A 17,230-nucleotide genomic window follows, 5' to 3' on the forward strand; every position below is an offset into this window, starting at 1 on the left:
TACCGTATAGACACGTTGTTGGACTTTGCTAACGGATCATTCTGTTGCCAGTTTAGCAATTAAATCTGTGCAAGTGTGATCTGGAAATGCAGGCACGATATTACAGTTTTTCTCAGTCGCTTTAGTACAATTCTCAGACCAGAATTGAAGTTTGCAAATATGTGTGTGCATTTCTCAAAACAATTTGTACAGACAGCAAAAGACTGGATTTCTTGCAAAAGCCTGTATTTTGCTCAAAATCTTTAGTTCATGTCTTCATCGCATTGCCATCAGAATGTCAAGTCCTTGTGTCATTGTCTATGAACAAGACAGTCAAATTACTTAATCATGTTGTCAATAAAACTCTGTACTTTACAGTTTTTCTCAGTCGCTTTAGTACAATTCTCAGATCAGAGTGAAATTCTCAAAACTATTTGTTCAGTCTTCACATCATGATGTCACGTGTGCACATCATATAAGCAGTTTCTCTTTTTTCTCTTTTTTTCACTTTGAACAAGTTGCAAATGCTTTGGTACATCCATTCAAATGATTCTGCACAATTCCCAGCTCTTTGCTACATTATCAATTGTTTATTTCATGTTGATCAAAAGTTTTACTCCTCAAAACATCTAGTCATTAGTTCATCGTATAAGTCATTAACTGCAAAATGGTTGATCAAGTTGTCATAATGTGACAAATATATTTCTATACATCTCCATTATATGTTTTTTTTTTCTAAATCTGTCCTGATTTGGTAAATTGCTCTCAGGTGACTTGACTTGCTCTAACAAAGGTGCATCTCCTTAACCATCAACTGGCAAGTATATATTTGGGTGAAGCACAACACAATGTTCTATGTCTGACAATGGTGCGCTTACACATCACAAACTCTCTACAGAGGTCTCATCCCTGAAGAAGAGAGGGGTCAGAGTGGAGATCACCTGCCAAAGTATGTGCTAGTTTGGGACAATGTGAGTTTTCACCACTCCAACATCATTAGGCATCAGGATGGAAAGTTGTAACACAGATGACTGGACAGATCTGGATTTTTGTTCAAAGACATCATAATCATACTATCGTGCTTTTCGTGGCCTATTTATTGTATATTTTGAGCCAATATACGATAGAGTTGACACTGGCGTCCATTATGTTTTGATGTCGTTTAGATTGTGCGCACGTCACCAGAAACTGTTGTCACGCCTACCTGGTTGGCTCCTCTTCTCTGTCAATCACATTATAAGCGCTGTTGATTGGTTCAGTTACCTGCTCAGGTTTATATGCACACTTGTACCGTTTGTCCAGTATTGCGATAAGGGCGAAAATAAGGAAGTGTGTTCAGAACCGAAGCAAATTACTGGATGAAAAGAATCCTGGTAAGGAAATCAAGCGGCTCTACCTGGTGTTAGACGCTACGATTCAAGCTAAAGTGAAGCTAAAGCCGCTGCTGCGCGGTGTTCATTTGGTGTCGGACGTTACATGTCTAAAAAAAACCCTGTCAAAGAAAACACGCACTACGTGAAGTCTCTAGCTCAAAAAAAGTAAATAATTGTTTAATTCGAATAACTAATTCTGTTATTTCTTTAGATTGTGTGCACATATAATAGTTTTGTTTTTAAAGGGAGTGTGTTTGCCAGTAATAGGACAGCAGTAATATTATATGGCAATGTGTACACAAAGCATTAAGCTAGCGATTAGCTTAGCGTCCGTCGTTCTTCAGATCATAACTTGCCACGCGTATTGGTGGCGTATGCTATGCTATTCTTTGGCGCATGTCCTTAGGTCCTTTTAGAATAGTGGCTTTTATTTGAGGAGTTTATTTGTGTTGCAAAAAATTATTGTAGCGGTAGAGCCACAAATTTGTCCCGTGCTGGTGTAATGAAGTTTTTTTTTTTTGTAGGCTACAGTACTATATTTCTTTGTTTTTTTTTTTCTTCTTCTTCTTCTTCTTTGTTTCTCCGCAGGCTGCTGTCTGCGGAAATCCACCACCATCTCCTTCGTTTTCCCTGCATTGATCAGGAGGTGGTTCCGCTGGCACCAGTCCACAAAGTTCTGAGTGAGTCCTCTGTACTCTGCGCCGTCATTATCGGTGATCAGTCCGACGATCGCAGAGTCGTCAGAGAACTTCATGCAGAACACAGCTGTCCGTGTTGTGTCTGAAGTCTGCCGTGTAGAGGGTGAAGAGGAAGGGGGCCAGTACAGTCCCCTGTGGGGCCCCCGCACTGCAGGTCAGAGTGTCAGACACACAGTCCCTGGCTCTCACAAACTGAGGCCTGTTTATGAGATAGTCCATAATCCACTCCGTCAGATGAAGGTCAACACCAGCCTCCTCCAGTTTGTGTTTCAGAAGCACCGGCTGGATGGTGTTGAAGGCACTGGAGAAGTCAAAGAACATGATCCTCACAGTGCTGCCGGGCTTCTCTAGGTGAGAAAGAGCTCGATGTAAGAGGAAGATGACGGCGTCGTCTGCTCTTATGCCGTGTCGGTAGGCGAACTGCAGCGGGTCCAGGTAGGTTCCCACTGCAGAGCGGAGGTGACCCAGGACCAGTCTCTCCAATGTCTTCATCAGGTGTGATGTCAGAGCCGCTGGTCTGAAGCTGCTGGGGTCTTTAGCGTGTGGTGTCTTGGGCTCTGGTACCATGCAGGAGGTCTTGCAGAGCTGTGGTACCACCCTCAGCTTGAGGCTCAGGTTGAAGACATGCTCCATAACTCTGCACAGTTCGCCTGCGCAGGACTTTAGGAGTCTGGAGCTGATGCCGTCTGGTCCAGCTGCTTTCCTGGCCTTGATCTTCCTGAGCTCACTTCTCACCTGGGTGCTGGAGAAGGATAGGGGTTGAGGCAGTGTCTCAGTGTTGTGTGAAGTGAGGCGGTGTTGTTGGGATGAGTCACCAGTCGTCAGGGCTGAGGGTAGAGGGCTTTGTGTAAAGGTGTGAAGGGCTGTGGGGGCTGGTAATCCAGTGGTATGAGGTGACAAAAGGTTTGGAGGCAGCTGCTGGGAGGTGTGAGTGGGTGCTTGGTCAAACCTGTTAAAGTATGAGTTCAGCTCGTTGACCCAGCTCGGGTCCCCCTCAGCCGGTGGGTGTGGAGCTTTGAAGCCTGAGATGGTTTTCAGGCTCCTCCACACCTCACTCACATTGTTCTGCTGCAGCTGCTCCTCCATCTTCCTCCTGTAGCTGGACTTCCCCTCACAGATTTTCCTCCTCAGCTCCTTCTGCACCCTCCTCAGCTCCTCCCTGTCCCCTGATTTAAATGCTCTCTTCTTCTCCTTTAGCAGAGCTTTAATATCAGAGGTGACCCACGGCTTGTTGTTGGTGAAACACCGAACCCGCCTGGTGGGAACGGTGTTTTCACAGCAGAAGTTTATGTAGTCCGTTACGCAGTCTGTTATTGCGTTAATGTCCTCCCCATGTGGGTCGCAGAGCTCCGTCCACACAGTGGTGTTAAAACAGTCCCTGAGAGCCTCCTCGCTCTCAGCTGTCCACCTCTTCACTGTGCGGGGCACCACCGGCTGCCTGTGTACAACAGGTTTACACGCAGGCAGGAGATGCAGGATGTTGTGGTCAGCTCTGCCCAGCGGTGGGAGGGAGGATGCAGTGTAGGCCTCTTTGGTGTTGGCATAGAATAAGTCCGGGGTTTTGTTGACTCTGGTGGGGCAGGTCACATACTGGGTGTATGTAGGCAGAGCAGCTGAAGGAGGTGCATGGTTAAAGTCCCCAGAGATCAGGAAGAGGGCCTGTGGGTGCTGTGTTTGCAGCCTGCTGGTGACTGAGAGCAGGGTCTCAGAAGCTGTGTCAGCGTTAGCGGAGGGTGGGACGTACACAGCAATTATTACACAGCAGCACCTCAGCGGTGATCTCGTGTCTGTCTCTGGGCAGAACTACGGCGCTGCGCAGCGCGATCAGCTGCTCCGCGGTGTAAACGATGCGCGCTCTGGCCCCGACGCACATCGTAGCTTTAAAACAGCGTTTGTACTGCGCCACACTTAGAAAAACTATATAAAAGCTGTGTACAGGTTGTGTACACTAATGCTACTAACAAAACACTAGAAAGATAAACTTGAGTAGGTGAAGAAAGTGATAAATAGAAGTAAGAGGACAGGAGCTGTTGTGACCAGCAGCCAGCTCGACCGGCGCCGGAGAAACAAAGAAGAAGAAGAAGAAGAAAAAAAAAACAAAGAAATATAGTACTGTAGCTTTTAAGATGATCACATTTTAACCCAAACTATCGTATGAAATTTAACAACTTTAAAAGTCACGTGAATTTTAAAACAAACTTATTCTATGGGCACGTAGCCTATGGAAATCAAGGAGGTTCGGTTATTTCGACAATTTTATTGATTTTCGGAACTAGAGACTTGATGTCGTGTCCGTGTTTTCTTTTGCATGTTTTTAACATCGCAATGTCCAACGCACCTTGAATACCGCAGCGGCAGAAGGATTCGGCCTCATTGAACAGGTTGAATCCGCTCCTGAACCGTAGCGTCCAACTCGCAGACAGGCCGGTAAAGTAGCTTGGTCTATTGGCCAGTCTCTGCACCACCGGAGTCTTTTACTAGTTTGTTAACATTTTGAACTCGCGTTTCTTATTTTCGCTCTAAACACGATAATTACTGTATGTCTGGCAACGCTGATAGATGCTGGCAAGCAGAGGCAGAGAAGCATCTCCTACAACTGCAGGGTTTCCTTTGGTTAAACAAATTCTGTCTCTGCTCTTTAAGTTTGTTTAGGTTTGTTCCGTGTAATTCTAATTTAAACTATTGGTTGATTTACTTTTTTTGTTTCAGGTGCCCCAACCAACCTTCTTATCAAGCCTCTCTTCCACCGCTACCACCTCTTAGCAAGCCTCTGGTGGGACGGGTTCATCCTCTGTGCTGAGACTTAATTATGATATGCCACAGCAACGTCAGCCCCAAGTATTGGCTGAGGTGGAGTCAACTTTAGCAGCAGTGATGCAGCATCATAATGCACAGTACGTAAGTCTTGTTTGTATGTGTATGTACTTGTAACAGTATATTGTTCATATGTTGCGTTTGTTTCTAGAAAGTCTGTCATTTACCAGTTTGAAACGGCCCCGGGGTAATTCCATTAACTGGCGTTGGACCACGTGGTGTCACATGCTTTTATTGCCAGATCTAACCTAAGCCATGCAGATGTTGGATTATTTGTTGCACATGCAGCCCATCTCCAGTCAGTCTGTGAAGAAGTCATGGTCAGTTCTTTACAGGTCTGTGTGGTAGTTGGTTGTTTAGGCTATAGACTTGTTCACATTTGTGTCACGGTGGACATGAGTGAAAGGTCCCAAAAGACTCAACGCTGATAATATTTCATCTTCTTCTATATTTGCATAAATCAAATTTAAACCTTGTTTTCTCACCCAATGGTTGGTGTCAGCGCAACAGAGCTAAGATTTGACATTTACTTGGTTTATTCTAGTTCATAAACTCTGAAAACATTTAAAAATCACACTCCTGCTGTGCACCCGTTTTTGTGGGCAGTACCAAGATCATAAGGCGCATAAACCAACCTCGTGTTAAGCCAACACCTCCGTCTCCTGCAGAGGAGCTCCGCAATGGGGAAATCCACAGGTCAGCAAGAAAGCAAAAGGTCAGTCCCAGCCATCATGTTGTGAAGACTTACTTTGGAACATTTAAGATGCTGCGTGTGTCCTTTCTCTTCTTCCAGAGACTGCGCCCTACAGAACCTTGCAGCGCAGATGAAGGCACTCCCTAAAGTTGTGGGCTGTGAGTATGTGAACACCTGTCAACCCAGTTAAGCTGTCCAATCCCAGCAGCCCCTGCACTTTGTCTTCTAGGAGATCTAAGTGGGCTTGACCTAGAGACAAACTCATCACACACACTTCTTTCTGCCCTCTTGTGTCGCAAAGAAAATCATCCTTATGAACTGGAAAACTAAAAAAAAATTAAGCATTACTCAATACCTGAACAGCTTGTTAGATAACACCACCTTAGACACATTGTCTGCTTCATCAAATCAATGACCAAAACTATACGCTGATTGATTTCATTTCCAGGTAAGGATGCGTGGGGCTCTGGTACTGCGTCATGTCTGGCACAGTGGTGGTGGGGTGATTAGTGGTTGGGGGTGCCTGCCTGCCTAAGGAACCAGGACAACGGGTTGGTGGACTCTGGGCTGTCCGCATGGGTCCCCTGCGGCGGGGGTGTGGTGGCTGCTGAGACCGGCGGCCCTGTGCCGGAGTGGGACCATTTTGAGGGTTGGCGTGTGCCTGTCTCCGGGGAGCCAGAGGCGGGCCTCCCTGCCGGTGTGCGGGGGCGGACCTGGGGGTGGACACCTGGGTGACCTGCGGTCCGACGCCCTCTGGTAACTGCTCGGGCCTGTTGCAGGGGGGGTTGGCGGACTACTCAGGCTAGAACCTTCATTGGGCCCTGGGCGGAGGCTGGCCCTCAATGCACAACCGCAGAGTATGTGTGTGGGTTTGAGTGTCACACTACACGGGGCGAGCATGGGCATACTTGAGCGAGAGAATGGGTAAGTGTGAAAGAAGGGTGAGGATGGCTCTGGCTGTGCTGCGTGTGGCGCCTGGGCAGTAGTACTGCGGTCCCTGGGTCTCAGCTGTCCCTTCCTGGCTGGGGGTTGTGGGGGGGCGGTGGGATGGGTAGCAGAGCCAGTCGGGAACCTGGCTCTGCGGACCCTGGTGCTCTGCTTCCCAACTACATTTCTCCGCATTCATCCACTTAGGTCTGCAAGGGGCATCCTGCTGATGGAGGGACCGGGGCTACTGGGAAGTGGTTCCGTCCCTTCCAAGTGGGATGCTCTGCAGTTTTAATTGCATTAGTCATACACACTTGACCAGGAATCTGGGGGCTCCTTCCGGGTGGGCCAGTAGACGGAGCCTTCTTATTGATGGCTCTGTCTGCTGGACCCCCCGGAGAATTGGGTATCTCCCAAAGTTCCTCATACTTAGCCACATACACATACATTTAGGGCCGGGGGTGGGCTCCTTCACTAGGGCCTGGGGCTGAGGCCAGTTGTGGTCTCGGCCACTGGCCCTGGTGGAGAGATCACCACCCAGTTTTAACTGCAAAAAGACATTTAGGGCGAGGGGGGGCACCGTCAGCCAGCGGTTGTGCTCCTGGAGGTGTCACCCACCTTCAGTGCACTTTAGTTCCACACACTCACGTCCAAGCTGGGTTGCAGGGTTCTGGGGTACCTTTTCTGCTGCCCTCTGCCTCCCAGGCAGGGGGGTTGGGCGGGCTCGGAAGGAGCTGCGGTCCCTGCCTGGGGCCACATGGCCGGAGACCTACCCTCCCCACGAATGTGATCAAGCGAATGGTGTGGGTGCGAGAATGTATCTGAGAGTGCATTGGTTCACGTATGATTGACTAGTTTGTTGTGAGAGAGTCTATGGTGTGTGTTTGTTGATGTGATGATGTGAGTTGCATATGTGGGTGGGTGTATGCGTCTGTGTTTGTGTGAGTTGGTATGCATGTGGTGCGGTTGAAGAGTGGGGGCTCCGGTTTTTCGCCCGGGGTACAATGATCGTCTGCCTGGGTGGTCTCTTTTCTGCTGACCCCACCAATTGCTGGCCTTGTGCTGCAGGCCGCTGTGGCGCCAGGGGATGAGGTCGGGCAGATGGGGTAGGCCCCGCTCCGCCCGTGTGGGGGTGGTGGACTGGGGGTGGGCCCCACTCTGGGCGCGGGGGCATCTTCTGGCGGGCTCCCTACAGACCGTGGGTCCTCGGGCTCTACTCTTTCAGGCCGACCCTCCCGCCGGGGGGAGTGTTTGCCCCTGGTTCTCATGGGGTGGACAGCGTTGACCCCCGGTGGCCCACTCTGGCCTCGGGTGCTGTCTCTGTGGCTGCTGCAGCTCTGCCTGGGGGGCTCTGTGTGGGCGGCTTGGGTCGCAACACCTGCCCTCCTGGAACTGAAGGTGTGTGGGCTCCCTGGATGCTGGGATTCCTTACTCTGCTTGCTGGATGGGCGTAGTGGCCGAGCCCCTCACATCACCCTGGCTTCCACAAGTTTATTGCACCCGCGGACACGCCCACCACACGCGGTATGGCCCGGCGTGTCTCCGCGGGATGCAGCCAGCTGGCCCTTTTGTTTCCTGCTCTTTTTGTCCCAGGTTTTTGCCCGACGTCGTGAAGACAAACCGGAAAGTTACTGGGGAAGTTGGGGTGTGACCTGTGACGCATGCATGCAAATTAGCCATGTGGCCGGAGGGAGCTGCGTTTATGCACATCTCGTAAAGATCGAAGCTATTATTATTATCATCAACCATCCTATTTCCAATCGGCCTATTCCCATATGCGGGGTCACGGGAGCGCTGGAGCCTAAGCCAGCTGGGTATGGGCGAGAGGCAGGGTAGACCCTGAACGGGTCGGCAGCGCTTAAGTTAGCTTCTTATGTGGCACTCGTTGACTGCATTAATACCTGGAGACGGCTCGTCCAGGATTTGAACCCTGAACCTCTGGCACCCAGAGCGAGAATCAGATAGACCAACGAGCCATATTATCATCATCATCATCATCATCATTGTTATTATTATTATTATTATTATTGTTTGTATTGTTATAATAAGAATTACCAAAAAAACTTAGAAGTAACATATTTTTATTACACACACAACATAATGACACAAGCAATATTGTGGTGGAGGGTCACTTCTTTCCTACTACTACTACTAACATTTGACTTTCAAGCGATGAATGCTAAAATAAACTTTGAATTAACATGATTATTTAAACACACACACACACACACACACACAGTGACACCAGTAATTATGTGGTGGGTCACTCCATACACCTCTCTGCCAGCCACAACTCTACAGATTTGCCAGCGTAAAGAGCACAAAAGTGTTCATACTGGTGCTGGCTGTGGCCATAATCTTTGTGCTTTGGCAGGCCACACAGCTGGCAGATTCTAAGTTTATTCGGCTTCCTTCTGTTTTCTGGAGGTTTGAAACTGTGCTCATTCTCCCACTTTTTCCTCATGGTGAAGGCAGTTGTCCTGGGAATTTTTGGTGCTTCCTTTTCTTCCTGCTCCTTCAGCCACTCATTGGCAGACTTTGCCCCAGGCCCTGCAGTGTGTGTGCAGTAGAAATGCACTTTGTAAAAGGCATGCCCCTTCGACAGGGTCCTGGGAAGTCCACAATTTCGGCATTGGCTTTGGCGCTCTTCTTGGGGCTCCTCTTGGCGCTGTTGTTGGCGCCCTTCCTCCTTTTTTAAGCAAGCAGCATGTTCTTGTAGTGAAGCGGCGGCGTTGGTGGCAGCGGTGGTGGCAGCCTCTGGAAAAGCAATGTTGGCAGTGCTTGTGGCGGGTGAGGAGGATGATGATCTCCATGGGGAGTGCCAGGCAAGGGATTTGTCCTCAGAAGATACCCTTGATGTTTCTAAATATCCACATCGTAACCAAAAAGACACAGTCAAATGCTGGGTTATGTCTAATGTGTTACACCTACAGGGCCGTCACCCTCTGCGACATCCATTCCCGTCTCCACAGCGGATTCTTCCCGTGAGACGGGGTCGGTGTCAGCTGAACAAGCAGCAGCAGCAGCAGCAGCAGCAGCAGCAGGCTGGTCATGCAGAAACTGCATGTCCTGCAGCTCCCCAAACCCCTCGTCCTCCTCCCCCTCATCATTATCCACAACCTCCACGTCAGCCTCATCCAGGCCGTCGGGAGCGTCTGGATCCCGGCCCAAATCCTCCAGCACGGCACCCGTCTGGGAAAACAGGTACTCCACCCCAATCAGCTCACCTGAAAGAAACACAAGGCGACATGAGTTTACATGTTTTCACTCATGTACTCATCACTCGGGGTGTGATGCTGTGATTTCCAGTCCACTACCTGTGTACTCTCCAGGCTGGGTGTATGTCTCCACCACCGTCATACCCATAAACTCTTGGGTCAGCCGCTTTAGGTAATCCTGCAGCAGGGCATCGTAGCAGCGCGGGACCAGCCTCTGGGCTCCTTCCACTGAAGCTCTGCCGCGGTCTTCATTCCATCGTACCAGGCCCTCCAGCAAGTACACCTGAAAGTGCAGGGCACTGGCTGACGTGCCTGGAGACAGGGAGAGACAAAAAAATTCCACTATTTGGAAAACAATCTCAACTTCAACATCTCACAACAACACAACACTAGTAACAAGAAAAAAACTAAACAGCCGTTTGTTTCCCCTTTTGTTTCTCACCAGGTATGAAGCCGTTCAGGTGAAGGTGGAAGGACTCCAGTGAAGTGGATCCTCGGGCGCAGCGGTAGACGGGGAGCCGGATCCCTCCCTTGGTCAGCTCCCCCGTCTTAGTGTAGAGCGCCACTCCCGGGGGATCCTGGATGCAGCTCAGGTGACGACGCTGCACGCTCCAAATCGCCTCCATCCTTTCATGATCGATGAGGACGACGCCCAGATCGTTTCGCAGGTCCCAGAACTGATCCAGGAGCTCCTGGATCAGCCTCTCCGTCTCTGCCGCGCCGCGCGTGTAGCGGCGGCAGTGACGCGCCAGCTCCTTGGCAGAGAGACGGATGTAGGAATCTCTGCCCTCCTCTGCGCGCTTGGCCTTCTCCAGCAGAGCCAGGTCGTCCTGGTCCCACATGTAGATGGCGTAGGACAGCCGCGCCATGAACTGAGGGTACAGCTGGTGGCTCTCAGTGGTGACACCTCTGGCAAAGGTGCCACACGTCCAGCCTCACCACCAGCTGGTCCCACTCGGAGAACATGGCGGATGTGCCCGTCCGTCCAGTGAGGGAGCAGCAGTCACGGCCCACGTACAGCACCGCTGGAGGGGCCACCTGGGCTTCTCGGTACCGCCGCATCAGCCCTGCGGCCATGGGCAGAAGCCCATCCCCCTCTGCAGCCGTGAGGACGGACATGAGCACCTGGTAGAGGTGGAGAGCAGAGAACAACAAGGTCAGTGATGCATTTCATACACGGTGAGGGGAAAGAAGCTGATGCCCCCCCCCACACACACATACCTGTCCGTACTCGTTGCCCACGTTTGTCACCCACGCTGCAGTGCCCGCAGCTTTGCCAGCCAGCTTGGAGGTCATCTGGACGTGTGACAAAAGGCAGAAAGAAAATGTAATCAGCACTGATAATTACATAATTATATAGATTATAATTATAATTAGATCTAATTATATCTAATTAGATGGATTGATCCGTGATGACCAAAACGGACCTTCTTTGTAGATTCCATCTTCAGAATGTTGCCGAAGATAGACGTGACCCTGGCCTTGGTCGCCTCCAGCCTAGACAGGGCGTCCCTGACAAAGACGGAGAGGAGCCAGCCCACGGTGGGCACCGGGTGCAGGGGTGGGACAGTCACCGGCTTGACTGCTGCACCCGCTACGCCCAGCTTCTTCAGCACCCCGAGGTACGTTGCAGTGCAGGACATCCAGGTCTCTGTGTGGTCCTCCATCAGCTGTTTGCGAAGGCGGGTCGCACTGTTGCCCAAAGTCCGCTGCCTCATCTGCGAGATCACAGACTTGTGGCAGGACAGCCTGAAAGGGAGCACAACAAGTCAACGGTTGAAATCCTGACCCGACACGCCTCTTTACGTTTATATGTAGGCGTCTCACAGGCTCAGCACTTACTTGTAGGTGAGTACAGCCGGGAATTGATTCCGGTGACCCGGGTCCAACTGATTGATGATGCCCGGGACCCAGGCGGCCATCTTCTTCCCACAGGAACGACATTCCAGGTACTCTGTGCCCATAAAGTACCAGCCGTCCCTGTCCAGAACCCTGCGCACCGTCTTGTACAGTCCTGCGCCGGTCAGCTTTGTGTCACAGCTGGGGCACACAAGCCTGCACGCCCACATCCTGTAGGGCATCCACAGGAAGAACGGCCTCTGGAAGAAGGCGTGGGACGATGCAGGGGTCTGGGTGTAGAGGGGCCGGGCTCCGGGAGGGTACCACCAGAGGCGAAGGTCGGTGGTGAGGACACGCTGGCCCCTGGCGTTCCTGGTGAACAGAGCCCGGCCCACCCAGTCCTGCTGCTCCTCCGGCAGAGTCTGCCTCCAGCTGTGAGGCAGCAACTTCACCACAGAAACAGACAAAAGGTGAGCACAAGCCAAACAATTTGAAGCACAGTGGGGGAGCTGCCCTGCAGAGGGAGGGGGGGGGGTCTCACCTCTGAGCCACTAATTGGTCGCGAGGGTTTAGGACAGCCCTCAGCTGCGGCTGCAGCTCTGGTCCTGGGCCGCACGGCGACGCCGCTGTCACCACTGGAAGACAGGTCCAGGTCATCGACTGGCACAGGAGTGGAGGCTGAAGATGGGACCTCTGCAAAAATAACTAAAAGTAATCAAAGTCATGCAAATACTCAGACATGAGAGAGATTCCACAGCACGTGTCGTTGAATCTGTCTGATGTCTGTGTTCTGTGCACAGAACAAACTTTACTATCCCAGTTAAACTACTGACGGACAACAACAATCACCATACCATAATGTGATGACATACAGACGGACAGCGAAGCGTGAGTATCTACCAAGGTTAGGTTGTTAGGCCTACAGCTGATCTCTACAGGGTCCAGTAAACATCAACCGTACCTCGTAGTCACCTTATAACTTACATACAGTTTTACACCATTAATCCATAGAAGGCTTCTGAATAACAGAAGAACAGCTATTATCAGGTCCAAACACGTTCACCACAGAATCATTTACATTTGATAAAGGGTTATAACCATTGCATGTGTGCTTGTGCGTGTGAGTGAACTCACGCTGACTCTCCACCTCCAAGGCAGCAGCCAGGAGCATCTCGTCTGAGGGCTCGTTAGCAGCTGTTTCACACAGAAAAGACAAAGAAACACCTACTGTCAGATGGTGGGCACTGGGGCTGCTGGGAGGGATGCTGGTTCTTCTCCTGGTCCCGGCCCAGTATGTAGGTCTTTAAAGCATGCAGGTTGCTGCCTGGGATGCACTTCTTCTTCCTCAGCCACTGCACGTAGCTACAGAAACAACAACATCACTAACAACTGTGTGCGCGGTTGTTCCAGACAGACTCAATGTCACTATTTCATCTGCACTGGTGTTTGTTGTCTGTGCACAGGCTTACGTCTCAACCTCTTTCCCCGTGGCCTCGTACATGGAGGCGTAGGTCATGGCTCCGTGGGGGCCGAACTCCACCAACTTCTTGTCTTGGCTCCGGACAGACTTGGAACCCTCCGTGGCACGGCGTCCCTCCACGGCTGACATCACCTCTGGGAACAGCTTGCTGTAGGAGGTGAGGGCATCCTGTGTAGCGGGAGAACAGAATATGTGTATTATGACAGAAATAGGAATTTCTTGATGATTGCTCTGATTGAGCTGTGTGAGTTGGGATCCGTATAATAGTTCTAATGATGGCTCTACTTTTACTGTACTAGGATGAGTGAGATATTTCTGTGTTGTACTCCACAGCACCTTGTTGGCCATAAGTGGTGAGCTGGATGTGTCACCACTCTCCCGCTCCTTCTGGTGTGAGGCCAGCAGGGACACAGCGTAGCCCACGTCGTGACTCAGGAGCCACTTGAAGGTCTGTCCCCGGTACTGCCCAAACTGGATCTCATATTGGCTGAGAGGCAGCTGGGAGCAGTGGGGATCTCCTCCTCCTTGCAGAATGCAAGGCACCGGCTGGATGGTGTTGAAGGCACTGGAGAAGTCAAAGAACATGATCCTCACAGTGCTGCCGGGCTTCTCTAGGTGAGAAAGAGCTCGATGTAGGAGGAAGATGACGGCGTCGTCTGCTCTTATGCCGTGTCGGTAGGCGAACTGCAGCGGGTCCAGGTAGGTTCCCACTGCAGAGCGGAGGTGACCCAGGACCAGTCTCTCCAATGTCTTCATCAGGTGTGATGTCAGAGCTGCTGGTCTGAAGCTGCTGGGGTCTTTAGCGTGTGGTGTCTTGGGCACTGGTACCACGCAGGAGGTCTTGCAGAGCTGTGGTACCACCCTCAGCTTGAGGCTCAGGTTGAAGACATGCTCCATAACTCTGCACAGTTCGCCTGCGCAGGACTTTAGGAGTCTGGAGCTGATGCCGTCTGGTCCAGCTGCTTTCCTGGCCTTGATCTTCCTGAGCTCACTTCTCACCTGGGTGCTGGAGAAGGATAGGGGTGGAGGGAGTGTCTTAGTGTGGTGTGAAGTGAGGCGGTGTTGTTGGGATGAGTCACCAGTCGTCAGGGCTGAGGGTAGAGGGCTTTGTGTAAAGGTGTGAAGGGCTGTGGGGGCTGGTAATCCAGTGGTATGAGGTGACAAAAGGTTTGGAGGCAGCTGCTGGGAGGTGTGAGTGGGTGCTTGGTCAAACCTGTTAAAGTATGAGTTCAGCTCGTTGACCCAGCTCGGGTCCCCCTCAGCCTGTGGGTGTGGAGCTTTGAAGCCTGAGATGGTTTTCAGGCTCCTCCACACCTCACTCACATTGTTCTGCTGCAGCTGCTCCTCCATCTTCCTCCTGTAGCTGGACTTCCCCTCACAGATTTTCCTCCTCAGCTCCTTCTGCACCCTCCTCAGCTCCTCCCTGTCCCCTGATTTAAATGCTCACTTCTTCTCCTTTAGCAGAGCTTTAATATCAGAGGTGACCCACGGCTTGTTGTTGGTGAAACACCGAACCCGCCTGGTGGGAACGGTGTTTTCACAGCAGAAGTTTATGTAGTCCGTTACGCAGTCTGTTATTGCGTTAATGTCCTCCCCATGTGGGTCGCAGAGCTCCGTCCACACAGTGGTGTTAAAACAGTCCCTGAGAGCCTCCTCGCTCTCAGCTGTCCACCTCTTCACTGTGCGGGGCACCACCGGCTGCCTGTGTACAACAGGTTTACACGCAGGCAGGAGATGCAGGATGTTGTGGTCAGCTCTGCCCAGCGGTGGGAGGGAGGGTGCAGTGTAGGCCTCTTTGGTGTTGGCATAGAATAAGTCCGGGGTTTTGTTGACTCTGGTGGGGCAGGTCACATACTGGGTGTATGTAGGCAGAGCAGCTGAAGGAGGTGCATGGTTAAAGTCCCCAGAGATCAGGAAGAGGGCCTGTGGGTGCTGTGTTTGCAGCCTGCTGGTGACTGAGAGCAGGGTCTCAGAAGCTGTGTCAGCGTTAGCGGAGGGTGGGACGTACACAGCAATTATTACACAGCAGCACCTCAGCGGTGATCTCGTGTCTGTCTCTGGGCAGAACTACGGCGCTGCGCAGCGCGATCAGCTGCTCCGCGCGATCAGCTGCTCCGCGGTGTAAACGATGCGCGCTCTGGCCCCGACGCACATCGTAGCTTTAAAACAGCGTTTGTACTGCGCCAAACTTAGAAAAACTATATAAAAGCTGTGTACAGGTTGTGTACACTAATGCTACTAACAAAACACTAGAAAGATAAACTTGAGTAGGTGAAGAAAGTGATAAATAGAAGTAAGAGGACAGGAGCTGTTGTGACCAGCAGCCAGCTCGACCGGCGCCGGAGAAACAAAGAAGAAGAAAAAAAAAACAAAGAAATATAGTACTGTAGCTTTTAAGATGATCACATTTTAACCCAAACTATCGTATGAAATTTAACAACTTTAAAAGTCACGTGAATTTTAAAACAAACTTATTCTATGGGCACGTAGCCTATGGAAATCAAGGAGGTTCGGTTATTTCGACAATTTTATTGATTTTCGGAACTAGAGACTTGATGTCGTGTTCGTGTTTTCTTTTGCATGTTTTTAACATCGCAATGTCCAACGCACCTTGAATACCGCAGCGGCAGAAGGATTCGGCCTCATTGAACAGGTTGAATCCGCTCCTGAACCGTAGCGTCCAACTCGCAGACAGGCCGGTAAAGTAGCTTGGTCTATTGGCCAGTCTCTGCACCACCGGAGTCTTTTACTAGTTTGTTAACATTTTGAACTCGCGTTTCTTATTTTCGCTCTAAACACGATAATTACTGTATGTCTGGCAACGCTGATAGATGCTGGCAAGCAGAGGCAGAGAAGCATCTCCTACAACTGCAGGGTTTCCTTTGGTTAAACAAATTCTGTCTCTGCTCTTTAAGTTTGTTTAGGTTTGTTCCGTGTAATTCTAATTTAAACTATTGGTTGATTACTATTTTTGTTTCAGGTGCCCCAACCAACCTTCTTATCAAGCCTCTCTTCCACCGCTACCACCTCTTAGCAAGCCTCTGGTGGGACGGGTTCATCCTCTGTGCTGAGACTTAATTATGATATGCCACAGCAACGTCAGCCCCAAGTATTGGCTGAGGTGGAGTCAACTTTAGCAGCAGTGATGCAGCATCATAATGCACAGTACGTAAGTCTTGTTTGTATGTGTATGTACTTGTAACAGTATATTGTTCATATGTTGCGTTTGTTTCTAGAAAGTCTGTCATTTACCAGTTTGAAACGGCCCCGGGGTAATTCCATTAACTGGCGTTGGACCACGTGGTGTCACATGCTTTTATTGCCAGATCTAACCTAAGCCATGCAGATGTTGGATTATTTGTTGCACATGCAGCCCATCTCCAGTCAGTCTGTGAAGATGTCATGGTCAGTTCTTTACAGGTCTGTGTGGTAGTTGGTTGTTTAGGCTATAGACTTGTTCACATTTGTGTCACGGTGGACATGAGTGAAAGGTCCCAAAAGACTCAACGCTGATAATATTTCATCTTCTTCTATATTTGCATAAATCAAATTTAAACCTTGTTTTCTCACCCAATGGTTGGTGTCAGCGCAACAGAGCTAAGATTTGACATTTACTTGGTTTATTCTAGTTCATAAACTCTGAAAACATTTAAAAATCACACTCCTGCTGTGCACCTGTTTTTGTGGGCAGTACCAAGATCATAAGGCGCATAAACCAACCTCGTGTTAAGCCAACACCTCCGTCTCCTGCAGAGGAGCTCCGCAATGGGGAAATCCACAGGTCAGCGAGAAAGCAAAAGGTCAGTCCCAGCCATCATGTTGTGAAGACTTACTTTGGAACATTTAAGATGCTGCGTGTGTCCTTTCTCTTCTTCCAGAGACTTCGCCCTACAGAACCTTGCAGCGCAGATGAAGGCACTCCCTAAAGTTGTGGGCCGTGAGCTGCCACCTACTCGGGATTTGCTGGTGATAGAAGGGACGTGGATCTACTCTGCAGCTTGCATTATTACACGCCAAGTGTGTGTTTCACTGTTTGATAATGGAAGGGAACAAACTCAATACTTGGTGGAGAAAACATTGGCTGCAATACATCTGAATCTGAACTGTGATAAAGAAAAATAACGTGACAGCGGATGAAGTTTGTTCCTGAGAACAGGAAAAAAAAAAAAAACAGTTGTGATTCTGATGTTGGTAATAACATGAGATGT

General features: G+C 50.3%; 2 protein-coding genes and 2 long non-coding RNA genes across 5 annotated transcripts; 2 read left to right on the forward strand and 2 right to left on the reverse strand.

Moving 5' to 3' along the window:
- Window positions 1-5,190: 5,190 nt before the first annotated feature.
- On the forward strand, window positions 5,191-9,954 carry LOC129603586 (uncharacterized). The gene is made up of 4 exons (XR_008693652.1): window positions 5,191-5,560; window positions 5,658-5,716; window positions 9,419-9,689; window positions 9,818-9,954. It is a non-coding gene; the product is annotated as an uncharacterized LOC129603586 (long non-coding RNA).
- LOC114850774 (uncharacterized) lies at window positions 9,205-10,572 on the reverse strand. The gene is made up of 3 exons (XM_029142376.3): window positions 10,146-10,572; window positions 9,803-10,015; window positions 9,205-9,712 (listed from the first exon to the last, which is right to left on the reverse strand). Exons 1-3 carry the CDS (start codon window positions 10,570-10,572, stop codon window positions 9,399-9,401), a joined length of 954 nt encoding a protein of 317 aa, XP_028998209.2. The 3' UTR covers window positions 9,205-9,398.
- Window positions 10,573-10,597: 25 nt separating this feature from the next.
- LOC114848791 (uncharacterized) lies at window positions 10,598-15,815 on the reverse strand. The gene is made up of 8 exons (XM_029139538.3): window positions 13,359-15,815; window positions 13,012-13,190; window positions 12,771-12,904; window positions 12,084-12,235; window positions 11,546-11,988; window positions 11,131-11,452; window positions 10,925-10,999; window positions 10,598-10,828 (listed from the first exon to the last, which is right to left on the reverse strand). The coding sequence occupies exons 1-8, from the start codon at window positions 14,370-14,372 to the stop codon at window positions 10,598-10,600; spliced, it is 2,550 nt and encodes an 849-aa protein (XP_028995371.3). The 5' UTR covers window positions 14,373-15,815.
- LOC129603585 (uncharacterized) lies at window positions 10,866-13,494 on the forward strand. 2 transcript variants are annotated; one of them, XR_008693650.1, is made up of 7 exons: window positions 10,866-11,030; window positions 11,142-11,325; window positions 11,522-11,551; window positions 11,618-12,012; window positions 12,116-12,253; window positions 12,343-13,179; window positions 13,356-13,494. It is a non-coding gene; the product is annotated as an uncharacterized LOC129603585 (long non-coding RNA). The 2 variants fall into 2 exon arrangements; XR_008693651.1 differs by having other exon boundaries at window positions 11,639-12,012.
- Window positions 15,816-17,230: the final 1,415 nt, after the last annotated feature.

The sequence above is a fragment of the Betta splendens genome, chromosome 22 (genome assembly GCF_900634795.4).
Source record: "Betta splendens chromosome 22, fBetSpl5.4, whole genome shotgun sequence".
Classification (NCBI taxonomy): Eukaryota; Metazoa; Chordata; class Actinopteri; order Anabantiformes; family Osphronemidae; genus Betta; species Betta splendens.